General features: G+C 40.9%; 1 protein-coding gene across 5 annotated transcripts in view; it reads right to left on the bottom strand.

The window, feature by feature from the left end:
- POU2F1 (POU class 2 homeobox 1) overlaps positions 1 to 11,419 on the bottom strand; it is a 184,863-nt gene extending 173,444 nt beyond the window's left edge. For 4 of the 5 annotated variants that reach the window (XM_067728526.1, XM_067728530.1, XM_067728527.1 and 1 more), the window contains exon 1: positions 11,302 to 11,419. In XM_067728526.1, the coding sequence (XP_067584627.1) occupies positions 11,302 to 11,362 (61 nt within the window). In that variant the 5' untranslated portion in view covers positions 11,363 to 11,419. The remainder of the gene's footprint in view (positions 1 to 11,301) is intronic. The other variant, XM_067728528.1, reaches the window with a different exon arrangement.
- Positions 11,420 to 25,011: the final 13,592 nt, after the last annotated feature.

The raw sequence follows: 25,011 nt of genomic DNA, 5'->3' as shown, positions 1-25,011 counted from the left end.
CTAGAAATTAATACACTTGTTAGAAGTTATGGAATCTCTTCCACAAATTTTGCCTGTGTATTTGGCCACTAAAAAAGGACAAAGATCATGAAAATAGCCTCATAATTCGGAAATCATCTTCAGCTCTACAGCTAAATCTTACTCTTCCTGGACCAGCCAGGCCGAACTTCAGTTCCTTGAAAGTGCCGCATTTTCACTGTTTCAAGAATTATGTATATGTTGCTCCCTTTGCAACATTTTCAACCGCACTTCCTACTCCCAGACTTGAACTGTTAACTTTCAGTCACCCTTCATGTCTCAGTGTAAACACTGCTTCCTCAGAAGCCCATCCTAAATCCTTTTGTCCAGATTAGGTGTCCCTATCTTACGCTTATGTCCCTATCTTATTCAGAGTACTCTGAATCTCCCATATTTTACTCAATTAACTGTGAACAGTGTTATTTAATGTATGACTTGCCCAAATGCTGTAAGCTTTGAGAGGACAGAGAGTATCTGTCTTATTCACTACTCTTTCTCCAGTGCTGGGTGCATGGCAAGGAATAGAAGAAAGCTCTATATTTATTGAATTAAATGAATGCAGAAGGACCAGTCAGGTTGGTTAATTACAATCCAGTTCATGCTCACATATTACAGTTCCTGATTAGCTTACTGTTCTTGCTCATTCACATTCTAGTAAGATGTTTCAAGTTTAAAATCTAAATACTACCATTTCAGACTCCCCATATGTTTTAGCTCTGCTGCTGAGTTAGGATCAAGCCTATCATGTTCTGTATTCTTAATATGTCTATTAAAATGGTATTCAGATGGAAGCCAAGCTACTCAAAGTATCTGTTGTGTTTACTGGTTTTCACCCAAAAACATGTTTTGAAGAACGCCACAGCTTAAAAAGAAAAACAAAGTATGAAAATAAAACATAATTTGTCAATTTAGAATCCTATGGGCCAGAAAAGTCAAGTGATTTGTTCAACATCATAAAGCTAGATAATGCTACAAACAGAATAAGGATCCAAGTTTCCTAGTTCTCTGTTTGTCTTTCCACTGTGGAGCCTTTATGGTGCATTGAGAAGTTGAAGATACTGTAAGCAATAATTTTGAAATGCAACAAGCAATCATTCAATGCTACTGAATCATTTTTTACAAACTTTTTAAAACTATGGATGACCAGACCTCTACTTTTATTAGAAACTCAGGTGGTAAGGTCTGGGCCTCTGCATGCTGAAAAAGTTCCATGGACAAGTCTTATCCCAGCAAAGATTGAGAACCCCTAATTTAATCAATCAAGCATCATTTGCTAAATGTCTACTCTGTCCCTGGCAGTGTGTTCCTGCTCTCAAGGCTCTTAGGAGGAGACAAGATTTACTTATATAACTCAATTAGAGAAAAAAATAAGACTGTGTATAATGAAGTGCTGAATTAGCTAAATGAACACAAATTAAGTGCTAAATTCAGACAAAGTAGGACAGAAGCACAGGCTTGAGAGATCAGCTATTTGTGGAGATAGACTAAAGGACAGATAGGTCCCGTATGATAAATAAGGATAACTGTTTTCAAACAGTGCACCCAGCAGGAGTCCTAAGGATCCTGTGGAAGGGTCTTAAGGGCCACTGTGGAGAGTAGAGGGAGGATGCTTCCACTGCCCCTGTGCCCATCTCAATCAGAACAGCTCCACTCACCTTTTAACATTAAGCTTCTGCCTAAAATTCATTTTGAAAAGAACTCCAATGACCTTTTGTTTGAAAACTCTCCTATTTACAAATGTAAAAGAAGAAGAAGAAGAAAAAAATCAGTGGTGAAGTAATTTGTCCCAGTCACCTGGGGGAACCCAGGTCTCCCAACTCCAAGTGCCACTTTCACTATACCACACCACATACCACGACATTCCAAGGGAGGGAACAGTGTGAGCCTGTGAGCAAAGGTTCTCACAGAGCATCCCAAACACCAGACTGACCAAAACAGTGGGCTTACTTTCAGGTCATATGACAGAACTGTGAAGTGGGAGAGGAGAGGAAAGCCCACGCTTCAGAATAAATATAGCCACCCTCCCAGAACAGCTCTTCAACACAAAGTTTTACGGCGATTTTTAAAAAACTTAAAACCTGATAAAAGAAACTGTTTGTGGTGGGTCTATAAGGGGACTTCCTGGTGGAATTGTTGAGTCATGCTATTTAAGGAAGTAGTAAAAGATAAGAATGCATAGGCAGGGATGGGTGTGAGATAAGAGAATGCCCTGAAATCAAGGACAAGTTTATGTTTGCCACAATGCAATACCTCCATTGTGTAGTTTTCAAGAGTATTGGGGTGTACCTCCCTCTCCCCAGGTGCTGGCTGCACATGGAAATGTACAACCTGCAGTATGGTGTCCCACAGAATCAATCTAAAAGCTAAAGCTTCTCCCTCTCTACAGCAGCACAAGTAATAAAATTGCTGATTTTACTCTTGTGCTCATGTAAGAAAAACTATTACAGTACTTTAAAAATGCTTCTGCTATCAATTTGTTATTCCCCACAGCATCCCTGTGACAATTGTATTATCACCATCTTATTGTTGAAACAACTATTGAAGCCAGTGTCAAAGCCAAAATGAGATGCCTAGAATTTACAATGTTCAGACTCAATGCTCAGTCCACACTCAAAGTGGCATGAGCATAAATCTCAATCCTATTATTTGTATGTTTATCACACATTTAATTCAGTAAAACTTTCTTGATTTTCACAATAAACTTGCAACCTCATAAGAGCCACCCAATCATGTCTCAAATGACAGGTCTACAATTGAATTTATCGCCTATTCCCCCAAACGGTTCCGTCTTCCAACTCCCCTACTTCTGTTCATGGCACTGCTTTTGATAATCTAAGCTCAAAACCCTGCTATCCTCTTTGACTCTAATTAGCTGCTAAACACTTTAAGGACTTTGATTATGGCTCCTTGGTCCAGAGCAAAAAACTTCAGTGATTCCTTACTGCCAAGCAAATGAAATCCAAACTCCTGCATCACCAACCCACAGCATTCAGAGCTCTCCAGAACAGAGTCCCAACCTGCCTTCCACCACTCTCCAATATGCAGCCTCAGTAATAGCTAACCGAGAAGTCTTGCTATTCCCCAAACACATTCTGTGCTCATTAAGCACATAACCTTGGGAAAGTCACTTAATCTGGGCTTCATTTTACTCAAAAATAAAATGGGCATAATAATATTTCCTGAAAGGAGCAAATGAGTTAATGAAAATGAGAGTGCTGCTATAAATTTCAAGGGACTATAAAAATACACACAGTATCATTATGTCATGGTTACAGTAATTTTATTGTATTTATACCTGCCTTGCTCCAGAAAGGATATAACATAGCCCACATAAAAGACAAAATAACAGGAGTTTAAAGATGGAAGCAATAAAACAAATGCAAAACAAAACATTAAGGACCTAAAATGGAACTGGGAATGAGGCTAAGAAAAATTATGGATACCATAATTGCCTATCTAAACTTTCAGATTAATAATTTGGTCTAAACACTGTAGTTTGATTTGAAAAGGAAATAAAGTCAATTAGTTCAGTGTCCAGAAGACTAAAAACAAAACCATTGGTCAGAAATAAGAGAGTTCTTACTGTAAAGACTAGGCAAGAATTTCTCCCAAAGGTCCTTATTCTGTGTGATGTAACTGGACAACATTCTCAACATCCTTACTATGGATTATCTATTTTCATTACATCATTGTTAGAGTGAAAGCCTCTTCAGGTCCGGTAATTGTCTTATTATGTTTGTATCTCTATAGCTTAAAGCAATTAGTCAACAAACCACATACCTTAATTTTTATATACTGGTTTCCATGGATCCAATGTCTCCCTTCCTATTTCAAATCAACTTGCACACCACCATATTAATCCTAGAACACTGACCGCTTTTGTCATAGGATTCCTTACTTCAAAAACCTCCAATGGCCTCCCTGCACATAGAATACCTCATTTTTTACGTATACAGCACAATCTTGAACACAACCTCCCTGGCAATGTCTTCCCATTCCTCTAAATTCTTTTCACCCGTTTAAATTCAGCTTAAAAATCTCACCTTCTACTAAAAGTCTGCTCTGACTAGCAGCAATGTGGTAGAGGGAGAGATGGGGGCATGGGGAGGAGGAGACTAGAAAGTCTTGTGTTCTTGTCCATTACTCAATAGTGAAGAGACTGTGGGCAAGTCACTAAACCGCCTGAGAATAATGCCTCCTCATCTGTAAAGGTTTTAGGATAGATTGTATCTAAATTACCTTCCAGCTACAACAGTTCTAGGATGCTTTGGTTCCTACACACTTGGACACACTTTGATTTCTACTCTGATCATTATTATCTATTATAAATTTTAATATGTAATTACAATTATCCCTTGGTAACCACAGGTGATTGGTTCCAGAATCTTCAAGGATACCAAAACCCAGGGATGCTCAAGTTCCTTATATAAGAGGATGTTATATTTGCATATAACTTATGCCTATCCTCTTACATACTTTAAATCATCTCTAGATTAGTTATAATACTGAATACAATGTAAATGCTAAGTAAATAGTTGCCAGGTACAACAAATTCAAGCTTTGCTTTTTGGAGCTTTCTGGAATATTTCTTTCCAATATTTTCGATCTGCAGTTGGTTGAATTCACGGATACCAAACTCACCAATGTGGAGGGCCAACTGTATATACATTGCTTTAAAATTTTTCCCTGCTAAGTAAATGCCACAGCAGTCTTCCACAGCAAAGTCTTATATTCCCTTGTTAGCCCCAAAGACAACTGGCATAGGGACCACGTACAAAGCAGCAGATATTTTTTTGCAAGCTAAGAAATGTTTAAATAATTATTTTTAAAAGGTTGATTAAAATATACTTGCCTACTGCAGTATGAATCAGCAAAAAAAAAAAAAGCATTTTTTCACTAAGCAGACTATTAAAATAAGTATACTAAAACAAGAAAATAGCTAAGTCACTTTTCTCTAAAAAATATATTCACTCTGCAGATTGGAAAGCTAGTCAGTACAACTCCGTTTCTGGAGGAGATGACCACGTGTTAAAAACAACTGAGCTGTTTTGTTTTATTTTTTGGCATGTGGGATCTTAGTTCCCTAACCAGGGATCAAACCCTCGCTCCCTGCCTTGGAAGCTCAGAGTCTCAACCACTGGATGGCTAGGGAAGTCCCAAAAACAATTGAGCTGTTTAACATACACAACAAAATATTCACTTCCTAGCCATTCCTGTTTATACCTTCTGTTGCAATGAGAAAGCTCACCAGTCCAAAGAAAAAAAGGCCTACCCATAATTTTTATTACTTTACCAACTTAATGATTTAACTTTATATACTAGAGCTATGTATGACTCCAACATAAAAAACCAATAAAGTTACACAGAGAATTATGAAATAAATCATGTGACAAATTAAACTGTACTTGCAAGGACTTTCAATATCACAGGCTGAGTAAATCTACTACCAACAATCACACTGAGCTAAGTTTGGTGCTTCACGTTGTCATTTTAAAAATTAATATTATGTATCCCCTTCTGGATGAATATCTAGTTTCCTGGATAGTACTTTTAAAAAGAATCTGATAAATCTAGAGGCTTGCTGATTTTTCTTTTGCTCATTGCTAGGTCTATCTGCAAAATCTAGGCAACACTGAAAACTTGAGTATTTGCTTAACTGGGAAAATAAACAAAAACAAAGGCGTTTTATCAGTCACTGAGTACAAATATCTTATCAATGCTCAATAAATTAATATCCTGCGGTAAAAACACAGAACTCTATAAACAGAGCTTCTTCACATCAGAGGTTCTGAAACTCAAGACAATTCTCATATTCCAAATTCTAAATATACTGTACATGCATCAGTAAGTCAAGCACTGGCTCCACTCATGCTATTTTTATTTCCATTGCTATTACCGCTGAAAGAGTTTATAAGGGCTCACTGCCAGTTTAGAACATAGTCAGAAATATTTCAGTACAAAACAAAACCAATTTATTCCTAAAAAGAAATATAAATCTATTAAGTTATTCAACTATCTTTATTTACAAAATGTCAACAATGTGCAAAAACATTCAGCAAAAGAAGATGGATAAGTAATCTGTGAACCGTAATTATTACCTCTTTCAACCCTGATTTCACTCAAAAAGATATTTTTAAGCAACACAATCAGGATAAGAATTAAGCAAAATTCTGGCCCAAAGAGTTCCCTTATAAAGAGGAAAAGGACGAAAGGATTCATTTAGGAGGGATACAGAAACTCAAATAAGGCAGATGTATAACAATCAAATCCACACTCTAATACCTAATATTAGATTTCCTTGAGAAATAAGTAATAAACATGTTTGCTCAGGCATTTAACATTAAAGGAGGCAAAAGAAACAAGAACATGGGTGGCCAAAAAGAGACATGTTTTGTCTGTGACTTGTTCTGCAAACAATAATTATTTAAATAGTTCTAAATACAATCATTTCCATTAGGAAAACACATTCCTGCTTAAAGTTAGGCTTCATAGTAAGTCTTTACTAATCACAAAAACTGTAACTGAACCAACACCTGTATAAAAGCAAATTAATGACAGTCATACACCAGTATTTTAAAAGAAAATTAATTTTAATAGTGCTTGAAAGAAGACTAAAGCTGTGGGCTTTCAACATTAAAAACAAAACAAAAATAACTGATAACATTAAGGCAATCACTACTACGTTATATTATAGTCCTCCTAGTACAAAGGAACAGACATTCATGAAAGTGAGAGACCAATTTTAAAAACACAACTTAAACACACAAACCCACACACCTAAACTCAAGATCAAGCAATACAGATTCAAGAAATTTTAAATGTTTCATTTTTAATGGCAAATACTTATGAAAGGCAACATTCAAATTTCCAGTTCTGTCATTTTAGAACCACCTGCTTAAGATATTCAAGGCTCCTTTAAACATCTTTGGTGGCTTTATAAGAGCAATTCAACATTGAGTCCTAAACTTATTCCAAAATCCACTGACCAGATGAATAACAGATTAATAATTACTTCAACCTATGCAGCAATGAAACACATTTTATTCCTTCTTCTTTATACTGCCTATCAAAGCAGAGAATAGTGAATTTAAAATATGGCAGAATACGACACCATTTAAACCTGAATAATAGTCGCTATTTGTTTTTTCCTTGACTACTGGGATTTTTGACAATGACAAAATGAAAGGAATTAGAAATTAGTTTGGGGCCGAGGTTGAAAATTACTTGAACAGTAATGGCTTGGAAAAACGGTCCTTTTAGAAATTAAAAATATTTGGTCAGCTGTCACATAAATTTTCAAGACCTAAATTCATAAGTACCATTATAATTACTAGATGGGGCAAGTTAAGAAGGAAGTAACAATGGGTTTTCTGAAAACTCGTGGGAAGCCACCTGACAGATACAAAAGGAGACAGGTAGGTTATAAACTTATGAAGGCTCAAAAGTAACCTAAAATACTCCATCAAGCTTGGCTCACAAGTTAGAGTTAGGAATAAGTCACAGCAATTCTACCACATTCCCAGGACATTTTAATCATCACTTTAAGATAAACTAGTTAAAAATATGATGGAAAATGTCTGACAGGAAAATATAATAGGTCAAAAATCATATGTGGAATCACTATCTCACAGTGGAACAATTTTAAAAATCACTAATCAATCAAAATAAAATGCACAACTTGTCTAGACTAAATTAAGACAATCCAAAAAGAATTCTGAATTATTTTTTTAAAAATCTGTTTGCAAAGCACATGCTTTACTGTAAGTATTCTACCTTAAACACTATAATTTCAACGTAACAGAATATACAGCCCTCATCCTCATCAAGTTCACTTTACTCATTGAAATAGCTACTGAGGCCAATATGATCTCTCCTTTATCCCAGGCTATGCTCTGATTAAATCAAGAAACACAGCTTCTTACCGGAGTCTGGGGGATTATAAAGAACCTATCTAAAGCATGCTCATGGATCACTTCTGTGATTATACTTATTTAAAACCATAGTCTCCAAATGAGAATTTGAGGAAATGAATTTTTACAATAGCATGGAAAGCCAACCAAAATATAAGGCCAGTTAACAATAGTCATCCTTTCCTGTATCACAAAAACTGAAGAAAAAAATTTTGTTTGTAAAAGGCAACGTACATTTTATCATCTTGGATAAAATATCTACAGCCTTGGTAGTGGTTAAATTGCAGCTATAAAGGAAACTGTCCTGAGATAAATGGTTTTCCTATGAGAAGGTTTCACTGCTACACTTCACCTCGGGACAATAAATCAAATTAGCTGCACCTTGTCCTCTGTTCAATGACATCATCAGTTTGACCACATCTTGGGAATCGGGTGCAAACACATATGCTATTGAAGGCATGAAATCATATTACTGTTTTTTGGTCTATCCAACCTCATGCTTCAGGTCTCTGAAGCACTTATTCACCTGAACATTCTCAGGAAAGCTACAGATTTTTTTTTCCTGCTGCATTCAGGGCCAGCATACTGGAGGTAAAAGAATAGTAAGAACTGGTTATTTGAAATTGGCTTGCTTTTAGCCCATTAAATCTAGAATTTTGTTGTCAATTAAACTGAAGATTAATGTCTCACAAAATATGTATCTCGCAAACGACTATCAAGTGCCTTAATATAATTTCAAAGATTAAACACATTGGTGTTAAACAACACTTCTCTGATACTTTACTAGCTGGGGTTAAAAATCCACCAATGAGAAGCAACTCCATGTTTTTAATAAAAACACATTAGAACTATACAAAATTAAAAAGAAAGAAAACTTTACCGAGGGAAAGCCACCAAATCAAAATTACTATTTCTTTAAATAGCAAAAGTTTATCTGCCTTTCACAGACCAAATGTCCTAAGTCTACATAAAACATAAAATCAATCCTGGCAACTTAAAGAACGAGGGGTCGGTGTGCTGGGAGGGGAGTAAGTTCCAAGATCAGGGTAGACACAGTGCCTGTGTTTATTCTTCTATTTTCACTCATTTAACCATGACACAAACACTCAAAAAAAACCATAACCCCATTTCTGTTTTCAGGAGTGCTACAATTAAAATAAGCAAGTCTATGACAGTGATAGCACAAAATTAATATCAGCCCATTTTAAATTAGAATGAAGAGGCTGAAAAGGGAAGGCAGCACTGAGGAATTTTTAAAGTGCTGTTAATTGGAATTTCTAAAATACCTACCTATTCTACAACTCCTAGAAAAAACTACTGGTTTCTACAAATCCTGCAGACCTTTACAAAGCCTGAAAGTGTTTAACTTGGGGGTAGGAGCCAAGGGGCAGGGGTGAACTAGCCCCAAAACAAAGTGATTTATTTGTATTAAACCAAAATAGGTTTCATTCGCCTCTGAAAATGAGAAGTCATGGATTTTTTTTTCTTAGGCCCAATATTACAGCAAACTCTAAGAAAGTCTTTTTAAGAGAAAACAAAACACGACAGAGCTGATGCTTATTAGCTCGGAGCTGTCTGAACGCTGCTAAGGCCCCAAGAGGGTTTGTTTTGCCCGCGGAGTAGGGGTATGTGTGTGGAAGTTGGTGGGGGGGCGAGAGTCATTTTGGTTATTAGTAAATAAATCAAGCGGCAGAGAACATGAGGCCTAGGCCACTGCTAGAGGAGCCAAGGCCTAGCTCTCCCCCTTCTCTTCCCAGCACAGCCTGGGTTTGATCTCAGAGCCCTGTGGATTGCCAAGGAAAAAAAAAAAAAGAATCATATCGAACCACAAAAGCACATGGGGCGAATGTAAAATATAAACACGGCGTTGGGCTGTGAGTGGCTGTTATTAAAGGTCTGAATTACTAAACATGAGAGGCGGGGAAAGCCAGGCGGCCATTTCAATAATATAAACCTCCCCGAATTAGACATTATTCAAATGAGAGAGGTTCAGCTAACCAGAGAATCGAGAGGACCCAGCACCCAGCAAGAAAACAGGAGTACAGAACCAGGGAGAGGGGATCCCCGCCCCTACCCAACTCCCAGCCGGAGAGGGGAAACCAAGAATATTATCAACTTGTCAGCCCAGCCGGCTCTGGGGCAGGGGCAGGAGGGCAGCGCTTTACATCCGAGTTCCTGGAAGGCCTGCGGGCGCTTCTGGGGCCTGGGAGCGAGAGGCCCTCGAGGGCCCCGGGCCCCGTCGGTCCGGCTCAAGCGCAGAGGCGGAGGGGGGGCGGGAAGGGGCAGGGGGAGACAGAGATCAGACCGCGCCAAGCACCTTCAGCCCAACTCCCTCGGGAATCCACGGCCGCCCGGGGACAGGGGGCTTTACCAGCACCCACTGAGACCCCTTACCGCTGGCCCGGAGCACATGGGGCGGCCCGGCAGGACCTGCCCCTCGGAGGGCAACTTTCCCCAAGGGCCGCTTTCAACCCAGTCCGCCCCCAAGGGGGAGAAGCGGACCCCTGCGCGGGCTCCCCACCCCCTCCGCCCCGAGGCCACCTCGCAGCGCCCGCGACCGCTCACCCCTACCCACCTACAGCGCAGGCCTGGCTCGGGTCAGGCCGCTACACTGGAGATAAGTGGGGCGCGGCCGAGGTGCCCGAGTCCGTGACCCCCGGGCTCAGCCCCGCTCGGACCCCGGTGCGGCGGCGGCGGGGCTCGGGCGCCGGCAGAGCGCTCTCCACAGGCGCACCCCCGGCCGCCCTCCGGGCCGCCCCCCGCGGTGGGAAGCGCCCCCCCGCCCCGGCCCGCTCCCGGGGGGAGGACGCGTGCGGCTGTCCGGCCGCCGGGGTCCGCTCCGGCCCCGCCGCCTCCCCGGCATTGTGCTCGCCGCCACCTCCATTCCCCCTCCACGCCCCCCCCAACCCGCGCCCGCCCGGCCCGGGTCGCCCGCCCGCGCCCCGCCGCCCCAGCAGCTATGAATATGTAAAATGTCTTTATTGTCCTCTCCCTCTGCCCCGGCCCCGCGGCCCCGCCGCGGACCCGCTCGGGTTCGGGCTCGGCGGCGAGGAGGCGGCGGCGGCGGCCGGCTGAGAAGGAGGGCTGGTGCCGGCGGGCGGGCGAGCCGGCAGCGGGGTGGGCTGGGGCAGGAGGAGCGCGGTGGATCGCAGCCCCCTTTGCCCCTTGTCTTCCCCCTCCGCCTGGCCTCTCCGAGCCTCTTTCCCCCTCCGTTCGGCGCCCGGCGGGGGTTCCGTGCTCCCCGGCCCCCCATCTCCCCGCCGTTAATTATAATAATCCTGAGTACTAATAAATTATGCTAAGTCGCGGGGGGGGGGCAGCGGGAGCCGGGGTTGAGTATGAATATGAATATGTAAAATGCTGTAATGATTACCTGCTGCTGCTGCCGCCGCGGCTGAACTCTCATCTTGACTCGCTGCTCCTCCGTCCGCCATTTTGAATATTTTAACCAAAATCGCCCGGTCGATAAACCCTCCCTCGCTCCGGCTCCCCTCCCCCCTCCCGCCCTCCATGCCTCCTCCCTCCTCTCCGCCCCCTCCCGCTCCCTCCTCTCCCCGGGCGCGCGCCAGGGAGCGCGCGAGGCCGTCCCCTTGGAAGAGCCCCACCCCTTCGGACGCTCTGCGCACGCGCCCCCTGGCCGCTGTGGTTCTTCAGTAGCTAAAGCGCCCTCAACCTGCCAGTCACCCCTTCGCTTCTTTTTTCCTTCTGGGCTCTACACATGCGCGACTTTCTCCGCGCGCCTGAAAAGCAGTCCGCGCATGCGCTACTTCCCCTTGGCTGCCTCCCGTTGCGTAATCTGTGAAGGGTAGTACGGGGAGCACTTGTGCCTTGTTACTATCATCCCTACTCCTACCGCCTCACTCCCCTCCCAGTTTTACTCCGGTTTCCCCCAGTGGCATTCTAAAAGAAGCGCAGGGGACACAGCGGCCAAGAGGGTGGAGAAGCGTGGAGTATCGGTGGGCGAACCAGCCCGCGTCTTCTACGCTGCGCACTTTTTAAGGCTTTCCGCGCTGTTCAAACACTGACAACAAAGGAGGGGCCTTTCCCCTCTAGGTAATTTCCGGCCCTGTGGGCAGGTAGGGGCGGAAACGCCTTCCGCGGGGAGCAGGGCTGGAGGCACCTGCTGGGCCACGCGCGGGCATCCCGCTTTAAATTTGAATCCGAACTAGTCCCCGCCCCCAGCTCTGCGAATGCTGAAGACCCGGCCCCGCTAACGCAAGGGGGAGTGTCCTGTGGTGGTTTTAATTAGCCCCAAATCTGTTCTGCTCTATTTGTGTCTAACACCCGGCTAGCTTCCTCGCTAGCTGGGAGTTTTATTAAGTCGCTAATTCCCGCCCCTACCCTTGTTTCACACGCCTCGCTCGCCGCTCACCGGATCGTAAGAAATAGCCGACCCCCCGGCCTATGGATAGGCATTCTCCCTTTCCTTTCGCTTAGGAACATCTTTTAAAACCTAACAGTAAACTGGAAACCGACGACCTAGTAAATAAAAATGTCGAAATCAGCGGTAGCTTCATCATGAATTTTACTTTGCTGCTTCTCAGAGTAAATATAAGGCGTTTTCCGTTGTAAATATCTTTTTTTGTAACTAGTCATAATGTTCAAAGATTTCTTTCTTTGTAACTAGTCATAATGTTCTAAGATTTCTTTATCTTTAATGGTAGATTTTCCTGGACAAGACCCTGGTCTAATTATTTTATGAATTTTTAAGCCCTATGATTTTCCCAGTTTTTTTAAAGAGAAGTGTACTGTATTTCATGGTTACCAAAGTAAAAAAAAAAAAAACAAAAAACAAAAAAAACTAGATAGTCTGTCTTGAGAAAAATGACTGTAAAGTTTAAATTGGGTAGGATTACAGATTCTACACTGAGAAAAAAACTGATCTCTAGGAGATAGCCAGCAGTTATTTTAATGGCTAAAGTTTTAATCATGGGCCTGCTAATTGAATTTCTTACACTGTGCAAGTACATACAGTTAAAGCTATTGTCAATGACAGCCAATGAATTTCGGGTGGTATTGATTTATTCATGGCAATTAAGCCCTAGGGTGTATGCATGACTGTTTAAGCCAAATAATTGGGCTACCCTATAATCTAATTATTTCAAACTACACCAACCAACACACGGTTAAGGAAATGCAAAATTTAATCATGTTACAATTAATCTGTAAATATGGCCTGAGTTATATTCACCAGGATTACTATACGGAAAGTCTCAGAATCATCAACCTATTTGAAACAAGAGTTAAGTACATGGCCCTGGTCTGAGGGCAACAAATTTGAAATCATCTTAACTAAAAGAAACGAAGTCAAATACCCTTATTTAAATTCTTATCTTCTGTTTAAACTTTGTTTTGTTCTTTGTTTCAAAAAGTAAATTAATATGACTTTCAGAAAGTAATTGAAGCCAGTGCATGTGCTATTCATTTTTTATTATTTTATGTCCATAAAAGGAAATTTTTATGGAATGAATTGTTATGTAAAGAATAATAGCTCTGTGAGAAAAAAAAAGCTTACATAGTCTGTATCAATGATTCATTTTCCTCTTGATGATAATATTTATGTTCCCAAATGTGTGCCCAGGGCCTAGCATAATACCTGAGCATAGTAGTTACTCATAAATATTTGTTGAATAAAAAATAATGAATAATACAGTTTTATATGTTAGGATTATTTTAAAAATTGATCAAGTCATTTATTGAACAAATATTTATGAACATCAGCATTCTGCCATAAACTTTACTAGGTGCTAAGGATATGAAAACATGTAAGATACTGCTTTGACCTCAGCAAACTCAGTGTATCAACTATTTTTAATCCTCACAACTCTGGGAAGTAGGAACTCTGTTTATCCCCATTTTCCAGGATGGGGAAATTAAGACATATAGACGTTATATAACTTGCTTGTATTAGGGTTCTCCAGAGAAACAAAACCAATAGGAGATATATATAACTTTATATATATGAAAGAGATCTCTAATAAAGAATTGGCTCATACAATTACAGAGGCTGAGAAGTCCCCAGATCTGCAGTCTGAAGGCCTGAGAACCAGTGGTGTAAGTTCCAGTCTAAGTCCAAAGGCCTGATTCAACTTTATGTTCTTTCTACTACGATCCTAATCCCCTAATATCCATTTCCATACATGTTCCCTAGATTTGTTTCTGTATAAATTAGAAGACTCAAGGAGTTCTTTTTTTTTTAATTTAATTAATTGATTTATTTATTTTGGGCTGTGTTGGGTCTTCGTTTCTGTGCAAGGGCTTTCTCCAGTTGGGGCGAGCGGGCGCCCCTCTTCATCGCGGCCTCTCTTGTTGCGGAGCACAGGCTCCAGATGCGCAGGCTCAGTAGTTGTCGCTCACGGGCCTAGTTGCCCCACAGCATGTAGGATCTTCCCAGACCAGGGCTCAAACCCGTGTCCCCTGCATTGGCAGGCAGATTCTCAACCACTGCGCCACCAGGGAAGCCCCTCAAGGAGTTCTTTTGAAGTGCTGTGCACTCCCTCATAAATCAAATAATACCCAGTTCATGATGGGCAGCTCAGGTCTCGTGGTAATTTGGTGGCCCATGGTTAAGCATTCAGTCTCTACTGAAGTCCAGTAGCAGGCCAAGAACTACTTCCCCAAATGAGAGTAGTTATCTATAGAAGATGGCAGGGCTTTGCTCTAAAATTCTAATGGCCTGAGGTGCAGTTTAGTTGTTGGGGCCTAGCAGCATCCCTACCTACCACTGACACTTCAAGCACCTTTGGATCTGCTGGATCCTATGGCCCAAGTGGCAGAGCAGCTTGCACAGCTGTCTGGACCTGCTGCAGAGCTTTCTCTTATTCTGGGTCTCATTCAAAACAACCAGCTTTTTGAGTCACTTGGTAAGTAGGTTGGAGTAACACACCCCAAGGAGGGCTTTGTTGCACCCAAAATCCAAAGAAGCTCACTAGGCATTGTGCCTCTTTTTCAGTTGTAGGATATCTTGACGTGCCCCACACCAGTGGACCCCTAGAAATTTCACTGAGGTAGAAGCCCCCTGAATTTGTGTCAGACTTGTTTCCCACCCTCTGACACGCAAATGTCTTACCAGTAAGTCTGAAGTAGTTGCTACTTCTTGCTCGCTAGGTCCAACCAGCATGATGTCATCAGTGTAATGGACTAGTGTAATAGCTTGTGGAAGGGAAAGGAGAGCAAGATCCAGGGAACTAAATTATAATGCACAGCTGGAGAGTTGACATACCTCTGAGGTGGGACAGTGAAAGTTTATTTGCTGAAAGCAAACTGCTTCTTGTGGGTCTCATTAACAGGGATGGAGAAAAAGGCATTTGCCAGATTAATAGCTATATCTCAGTTTCCAGGGGATTTGTTAATTTGCTCAAGCACTGAAACCACATCTACAGCAGCTATAAGGGGAGTCACCACCCAGTTAAATTTACAGTAATCCACTGTCATTCTCCAAGATCCATCTGTCTTCTGTATAGGCCAAATGGGAGAGTTAAGTGGGGATGCGGTGGTAATAACCACCCCTACATCTTCCACATCCTTGATGGTGGTACTAATCTGTGCAATCTCTCCAGTAATGCAGTGTTCCTTTTGGTTTACTATTTTCCTAGATAAAGGTGGGTCTAGTGGCCTCCACTTGGCCTCTCCCATGTAATAGCCCTCATTCCACAGGTCAAGGAACCAATGTGCAGATTATGCAGCTGCTTCCATTTTCCAGGATGGGGAAAAGTGAGGCATAAAGGTGGTAAGTAACTTGCCCAATGTCACACCACTATTAAACAGTAGAGCTGAGAATCAAACACAGGTCAGGGGGACTTCCCTGGTGGCGCGGGTTGTTAAGAATCCGCCTGCCAATGCAGGGGACATGGGTTCGATCCCTGGGCCAGGAAGATCCCACATGCCACGGAGCAACTAAGCCCACGAGCCACAAGTACTGAGCCCACGCACCATAACTACTGAAGCCTGCGCGCCTAGAGCCCGTGCTCCGCAACAAGAGAAGCCACCGCAATAAGCCCACGCACCGCAATGAAGAGTAGCCCTCCGCTCGCCGCAACTACAGAAAGCCGGTGTGCAGCAACAAAGACACAACACAGCCAAAAATAAATTAATTAATTAATTAAAACAAATAAATAAAATAAAATTCCATGATTAAGAAGAAAACACACAGGCCAGGGGCTGTACTCTCATAACACTATGCCACTTGCTTTGGATCAGGCAAAATCCTGGAGGTGCATATAGTTCATGCGGGAGGAGAACATATTAACACATAATGTCCTTGTATGTAATCTCATTATAATAAAAATATAGACATGGATGCAAACTTATGTTCACACAAAAACATATACACAAATAGCAACTCTATTATAATTACCAAAAACTAGAAACAATTCAAAGGTCCTTTAACGAGTGAATGGATAAACAAACTGTGGTACGTTCATAACGTGTAATACTATTCAGCTGTAAAAAAGAAAACAAATCGAATTATTGACAGGTGCAACAACTTCAGTGAATCTCAAAGGCATTACACTGAGGGAAAGCAGAAAAATCTCAAAAGGAATCATATTGCATGATTCCATTCATGTGACATCCTTGAAATAACAAAACTGTAGTGATAGATCAGTATTTGCCAGGAGGTAATGGTGGGAGAAGGCATAACTATAAGGGTATACGGGAGGCTTTTTGTGGGTAGTGGAGTTGTTCTGTACCCTAACTGTGCTGGTGGTAACACAAATGTATGCATATGGTTTCATATATATATATATATATATATATATATATATATAAAATCACACATACACAAGGTATAGAAGTAATACAAGCTTATGATGAGTCTGCCTAGCCCGCCTAGAAGTTACTGTTACTAGATGTTCCTTAGGTAACTGTGGTAATGTGTGGCTGTGAATATATCAATCTAACCTGCTGAAGGGTAACACATAAGCCTTTGCAGCCAGGTGTGGCCATGCGACTAAATTTTGGCTTTTGAGTTTTAAGGAATTGTTGGGTGGGCTTTCTTGGAGAGCTCCTAAAAGAAGCAGTTCCTTTGTTATTCCTTTTTCCCTTCATGCTGCCTGGAATGCAGATGTGAAGACTGAAATTCCTGCAGCTTTCTTGGGCAATGGAGTACCATTGTTCTCAAGAGAGCAGACCGTGTTAGGAGAAACAAGCAAATCAGATCTTCTCCACAGCTGAAGGGAATCCTGGGACTGGGACTGGGCCTGGTACAGACTTCCTTGTACTGAAGTTAACTCTTGGTGCTGCTACATAGTTTTGTTAAAGACTGAGGAATCCAGGCTCTGGGAAATGTATTTTAATGATTGTAATTACCTTGGGTGAATAAATGAAAAATTATCATATTTTTATAGACATCTCCAACATTTTAGCTTTTCATAAAGATTATCATTCTAATATAGCAAATTAATTTCTTTAGTGACCTAGAGGTGTATTTCGTAGCTAATTAATCTCATAGCAGGGCTTTCAAGCCATGTTTCACAAGCCCTTAGGGCTGGCCTTAAGTTAGGCTGAAGACCAACCCCTCTACCTCCTCTTTAGCTGGGGTGTCTCTGCTTTATCTATATCAGAATTTAAGATAAGATTTCATTTTAAAACATGGTATCACTGCTTTAAAAAAATTATATATATATGTATATAGATATACATATATATATATATATATGAAATTTACTGTCCTGGAAGATTCAACCAATATGTTTCATTGCTTAAAGGTACATATGCTATGAATACTTCCTTGAAGTGGAGCAAGGTTGGCAGCAGTGACTCTAAAAAGCTTTCAAGATAAAATGATCATGACCATTGTATAGGAAGCATTAGGACCTTGATCTCCTTTTTCTCCATTTCTTACAACATACCCAGAATTTTTTCCAAGGAAGATTTTGACCTTGCCTCAGATATTTCCATGGTCCTCCTCCATGAGCATGTGGAGACGACCTCTATTAAATTAGTGAAAATATCCCAATCACATCTTAACTTTCATAAAAGGATGTCAAACCTACTTACTGTAGCTGTCTGCTGCAATTTATGTTTCTACTGTTAATGTACAATGTACCGTATGTGTACTTCTCAGAGAATGTACACTGAAATCTTTACAATTCAGTGCTTATCAAAAAGCTCAGTATCATTGATGGAGAACTATCTGATGGGTATACAGCCCATTGTTCCCTCTGGCTCAGGGTTAGCAAATTCATGGCACTACTCTTACAGCCGTCCCTTCCAAGCCCCTGGCCAACTTCTTTAATCTGTAACCCTTTGCTATGCTGACCCTTGACTGTTGTTCAAACATGATTCTTTCCAACCAGTGCTTCAGGCAGTCATTGCCATCTCATCAGTGTTGGTGTGCAAGATGAAATCCACTTCTAATTCCAGCTCTAGATACTCTTAAAAGCCAAACTGTCAGAGTGCTGTGCACTTGAAATACATCATTTTGTCCTCTTGTAAGATTCTTTCCTCGAATTATGCTTTGGACTTATGTCATCAGGCTACATTAAACTTATAAGGAGGAAAAAAACTGAGAAATGTATCATGTTTACTGTAGGAATGTTTTTGGAGGGTCTGTCTCCTTTCTGAGGATACTTTCTTAGTATCTGAAGGGCAGAGGTGAAGTAACTTGTCCAAGTTCATACAGCAAGGAACAGAGCTAAGAGTTGAACCAAAGACTGCCTGATCCCATACCCTCTCCTGGACCCCAGATCTGTTCTGTGCCTTGGCTGCCATCTGCCTCCCCAACCTGCCTCCTGCTGTAACTAGACATTCAGCCCTTTGCTTTGTTTCCATGTGTTGTTGTCTATTTTTTCCCCTGCATTCAGTGATTCCATTTCTGCCCTTCCTGTTTTTTCCTGCTTCTTCTCATCCTTCCTCGTAAGCCTTTTCTAAATAAACTCTTCCTGCATTTACTCATCAACTTCTTATAGTCTGACATCTGCTCCAATCATTTTCCTGAAATTACCTTATTAGAAGTCACTGATGACCACCCAACTGCCAAATCTGATAACACTTTCAGTCCTCATCTTGTCCCGTCTCTCAGCAATTAGACAACAGTGATGGTTCCTTCCTTCTTAAAACCATCTCTCTAACTCAGGCTTCAATGACAAATTGCTCTCCAGTGTTTCCTCTTATCTCTCTAAACATGTCTTGGTATTCTTCACTGGATCCCCTTCTTCCTCCCTTTTAGTATAAGTACCCTCCAAGGATCTGCCCTTGTCACTCCCTCACTGCTGCAAGCCTGTTTGATGTCATTATCTATCCCCACAATTTCAATTTCTGTTATCTCTCTGAAGTCAACCCCCAAATCTACACTTTCAGTCCTGACCTCACCCCCAATGTCAGACTATGTTTGTAACATTTGTCTCTTTCACTAGACTATGAAGTATGCAAGGGCTGTGCTATATAGTCCTCATTATTTTTTCTTTTCTCTTTATGCTTAATGTTACAGCACAGGCCTAGATATAGTATATGCTTAGCAATTTTTTAAAAAACAATTTTTTTTTGCGTACTTCCCCCTATATTTTAGTGGCCATCCAATACATTTAAGAAGCCTTTATCCTCTCCCAAGCATTCATCGAGTACCTACCATGCACTTGGCATTACTCTAGGCAAAACATTTCCTTTTGTTTTTTGGAAACCTTGGGGTGAGTACACATTTAATTCAACTTTTTTATCTTCCAAGTCTAACTCTGTAACTCTATGTTTTATCTACTCTAAGATGCACATTTTTTTTCACATTTTAATGTCTTTGAAATCAAGATGCATCTTACAAAGGATATGGTAACAAAGCGCTATATCGTAGTTTAATTGGCAGCATTTTTAATGGTATATAAAATAATGGTACACCTTACAATCAATGGCTTATTAAATCTATGAAATATGATACTTCATATAGAAAATTAAGGTTTAGAAACTTCACTCTAATGTTTAATCATCCAAGAAATATTTAATTATTCTGACTATACTAGACTTCCTGAGGCAGGAAAAGAAGTATTTTAAAAGAATTTTCAATAATAAGGGTTAAAACAAAAGGAAAGGGACTTCCCAGGTCACAGAAGTTTCACACATCCCAGCATTTCTCTACTTTAAATATACAGCAGTGATAGATAAACTACAAGGAGAAAAAAACAAAAAGAAGTGGACCCAAAATCAGTTATCATTTCCGTGAATCTGGAAGAGTACATAAGTGGCTCTGCTGCTGGGGGCCTCGTGGGCTGCAGGCTAGGTAGAAGGCAGTGGTGCCTAGGATTTTAGTGCCACAAAGAGAAAGAACCAGAACTAGGCTCATGACTTGAAACATCTTTGCCCTGCCCCCCAGTGCGCGCGCACACGCGCGCACACACACACACACACACACACACCTTTTGTAATTGGTGGGTTTTTGTTATAATTTTATCTTCCGTAAGTCATCTTACATAGATAGATCTGACATAAATCAAAAATCAAAACTACAGCATTTTATGGTACACGGAACTCTCATGTTTACTCCATTCCCCACTTCCCCTCCTCTTTAGGAAGCCATTTTTATTTATTTGTTGCTTATCCTTCCAACATCTCTTCTTGCAACCACATAAATTCTTGTTTCTCTCCCTTTCTTACACAAAATATAGATACCTTATATACTGTTCTGTACCTTGCTTTTTTCACTTAACTGTATATTCAGAAAAACAGGATTTGGAGATTTTGCTCATCTTTTCGTGGCTGTGTGTACTTCATTGTGTGCACAAACCGTGTTTTACTCAACCAGTTCTCTCTTGCTGAATGCAGGCTATTTACAAACATTTCCTGTTACTCACAAGCAACCTTCTACCTGTGGCATTTCACACTCCCACACACTTTTATAGATGAAGGCCGAGTAAAATTGCTGCTTGACCACTGCCTGGGACTAAGGCTTTATAGGAAGTTGAGGAGTTAGCCAAGTAGGAAGACCAAGACACAGCCTTGCTACCAGGAAGTGAGTAGAATTGCTCCCTGGATTGTTCTAGCATTGCAGGAGCCTCTAAGCACCATCAGAAGACCTAGTTATGGTCTAGAAGTTTGGGAGGTGGTGTGGAGGTAACTACAAAACTATTAAACGGCCAAAGAAAGAGACAGAGGGAGAGAGAGAGAGACTTCGAAACCAATATGTATATATGTATGCATATAAATATATATTGAATATATTTCAAAAACAAAACATATGTGTGTATTAATATATATCACATATATTTTAAAAATTTTAAATTAATATTAATTTATTTAAAAATTATATTTAACTTATATTAAAGCAGTTTATCCAATTTTTAAAATTGGGTCTATACCTCAAACCTAGACCAGGATCATTTCTCAATGGTTTGCCCCTTAAGGACAGCCTCCACCTCTCCATCCAGGTCCCCTCTCTGGGCCATGGGTAAATAAATGGCTCTATGGTCACAAATACTATTTTTCCTCTGCAGGGACTCATTCTATGGCTGTAGAATGAAAAAAATAGAAGTCACAGGAAAATAAACACCATGTATATTAATATATGTAACTCCATGGTTATGGAGATGGGAGGTTTTTGAATAGTAAGGTCCAAAAGAAAGAGAGCAGGAGTGCTTTCCATTGAGACCTAGATAGGAGAGCAGAGGAAAAAAAAAAAAAAATCTCAATGGTTCAAAGATTTAAATGTAAAAAGCAGAAAGAAAAGTTCTAGAAGAAAACATAAATGAAGTCCTTTACAAGAAAGATACTTAGCAATATTATTATCAGAAAAACATACCTTGACATGTATAAAGTGAAAACTGACTTAATTATAAGAAAGATTAGCAAAATCATAAGCACAGAAAATTTTAATACAGAAGTCTGTCCCTATTATTACTTATCCAGAAATGTAAACTAATCATGATGCCCATTCATTCCCCTCTCATTACAATCAAGTAAGTCAGACCTCTCAGACTGAGCCCAAACTGTATATATCATTAATGCTCAACTGTGTCTGGACATACCTAGCAGAGTGACATAGATCAGCAGATGTCTGTTTGCTCGAAGGTCTAAAGAAACTTCTGGGAGAAAAACTATCCTAAATTATCCTGGCACTTTTCAGCTTGACCATATATCCAAATCCATCTTGGTCTTTCAAGGGGATAAGCAACTATGATTTGAACATGGTATCTATTACTCAGGTTAAATGTCTGGCTCAGATTCCCATGAGCACTCATCTACGGATTCTTGTGGAGAGGAAGCTCTGGAAGCAGAGGTGATATCCAAATATTTAACCCCTAGTATGGTACAAGCATTGACCAACTAGAACAGACGACCAACTCATCAGAGTAGATGCCAGCTATGCCCCATGCCTTACCTGATGAATTTCAGCCCTGTCTATAAAGACCATCTTATGCAACTTTCTCTAGGACATTGAGACATAAGGAGCTTTGATACTCCTCTGACAGAGTTTAACGCACAAAACAGAGAGAGAACTGTGCCCCACTCAGCAAATCAAGGACTGCCGTGCTTTGGGAAAGGGACCAGCAGCACCAACCGAAAGCAGTAGCAGTGCTTGGAGAGGGAAGCTTAAGTAAACAAAAGGGTATAAAATAGGGGATGCCTTGGGTAACTGATCAGATGTGTTTGAGGAGGGAATAGAATATGATGCTTAGGTGACTTCTGGCATCAGCTAGATCTGAGGTCAATCCCATTCTGCCTGTCACTCACCGTTTAACCTCAGGTAGGAGACGTAAATGCCTTGTCTTCAGGGTCTCCTCTGTAAAATGGGGATCACAGTGCTCTCTCCATGCTCCCTGTTGTTGCAGGTGGTGGGAGGATCATGGGACACACCCACAAAGTCCCACCAGAAATACCCACGGGGACTAGTCCTACATGGGTTGACAGGGCAAGAGCCAACAACACAAGTCAGCATCTTGAGCACAGGCAGGAACAGGGAGAGAGCAAACTGGGATTTATTGAGCTACTGCTCTTCTCTTTTATTTCACTCCAGGTCCATAGATATTATTGCCAGAGATAAAAGGTACAATTCCTTTCCTCAAGAAAATTTTAGGTTATTGAGCATTCACCAGTGTGGGTTATGTGCACAGTATGAAGTCCACATAGATCAGGTGATCTCAAAGTAGACGCATCTGACACCTAACTGACGCATATGACACCTAACTCAGACGCGAATTAGGAGCCAGTGGGAGGAAGGAAAGCGAGGAGTCTTCGACAACCACTAGCTTCCTGGCTGGGAGGTTGGAAGGGCCCTATAAAGACAAGACACAGGGCTTCCCTGGTGACGCAGTGGTTGAGAGTCCGCCTGCCGATGCAGGGTACACGGGTTCGTGGCCCGGTCCGAGAAGATCCTACATGCCGCGGAGCGGTTGGGCCCGTGAGCCATGGCCGCTGAGCCTGCGCGTCCGGAGCCTGTGCTCCGCAATGGGAGAGGCCACAACAGTGAGAGGCCCGTGTACCAAAAAAAAAAAAAAAAAAAAAAAAAAAAAAAAGATAAGACACACAAGAGGGGAGCTGGAGCTGGAGGTGAGGACTACAGTTTCCAAACAGAGGGCATGTAGGATGGAGGAAAGTGCTAAATATACATGATCTCATTTAAATAGTATGCCACCCTTGAGAACGAAGCAACATTTTCATTTCATCAGAGAAATTTAGTAACTTGCCCAAAGTCACCTAGGCAGAAAGAGTTGAACCCATGACCACCTTACATCTGCTTTTCTCACTAAGCCAGGCTTCCCCAACTCGAGAGAGAAAACCTAGCGTTTCTCATTGCCAGATAGTTCTGATTGCTATTTGCTTTCTCATCTATTTCATATTATGATAATGTTTTCCTGGAATTGGATGATATAATACTAGAAATTGAAGATGTTTATTCGCTACAAAGATTACATATGTAGGCTTCCTGTCATAATCAAGGGAAGTTGCTCACATCATTTATGATTTCCAGTCTTCTCTGCATATGATAATGCTTATTTTAGGAAATCTGTTTTTACTAAGCCTGCTGACCTTCAAAAGGAAAACAAGCAGAGGCGGGACAATGATATACCCCTTTGATATTTATCGCATCTGGAGTCTATCTAAAATTAGTTTGCTGGGAAGCATTGCATGTGATGAATGGTATAGTATTTAAATGATGATGTGGATGTTCTCCCTTGTAGTAAAGCAAATTATTTGAACAAAACTATTTTGTTTCATTTCTTCATACAAAATTCATGTTTGAATTTCATCTAGGCCCTAAAATTTTAAATTTCCATAACAAGTTTTATGCATTATTAAATTTTATACACCACTGCATTATGTTTTGAAACTGATTGTACAATCTAATTAATTCAGAATATTAACTACAATTTCCATAAAATAAATAGAATAATGGTGATCGGGGTGAGATGGAGGGCTACAATCATCCCTTCCCCTCTCCTCAGGATCTCAATTACATGTACACTAAAACCCACTTCTCTGGAAGTTCTTCATCCAGTAACTTCAATTTGGGGGAACACAGCCAGGACCCAAAGTTCATTTAAAATGCCTCCAAATAAACAAACTAACTTCTTAAAGACTTGCACTTCATTTCTAGGCAAACCTTTCTGACCCTCTGTCAGAAGTTAGAACCCAATTTGCTTTTTGCTTTTTTTAGGCAGAATTTTCACAAGAGTCAGGTAACTTCTAGATCCAAAGCAGATTAAATATCAGACTAAAATGATGATGGGGGTAAAGAAGATTCCTAGAAACTGTCTCCCTGAGAGAAGCAAGAAGTGTCTATTGACAGCCTAATATCAGTGGAAGAGAGACAAACTACCAAAAGTGATACAAGAATTCAGAAAGCATGGCAGTCGAGGCACAATTTATTTTAGGACAGTATAGCCCTGCCTACGTCAGGTTCTTACCATGCTATATACAAAAGTAATCAGTGCTCATCATGACTCGGAGACATCAAGGAATGGTTAGACTCATCTTTGCTTCTGCTTAAGAAAGTGGCAAAGTATACAGTGTATTTTGGCAGGCTTTCCATCAGAAAGAGTAAAAGGTTATAAATGTTAAAGGGCTGTTTCAATCATTTGGAAAATTGACTTACTTGGCATATCATGTTTCCTAGCAATGTGAAATAAGTGAGCAATCTCATTATGTATTATAATTGAAT

Source organism: Pseudorca crassidens, chromosome 2 (assembly GCF_039906515.1).
Source record: "Pseudorca crassidens isolate mPseCra1 chromosome 2, mPseCra1.hap1, whole genome shotgun sequence".
NCBI lineage: Eukaryota > Metazoa > Chordata > Mammalia > Artiodactyla > Delphinidae > Pseudorca > Pseudorca crassidens.
The sequence above is the reverse complement of the archived record's forward strand: the minus strand, read 5'-3'. Positions and strand labels throughout refer to the sequence as shown.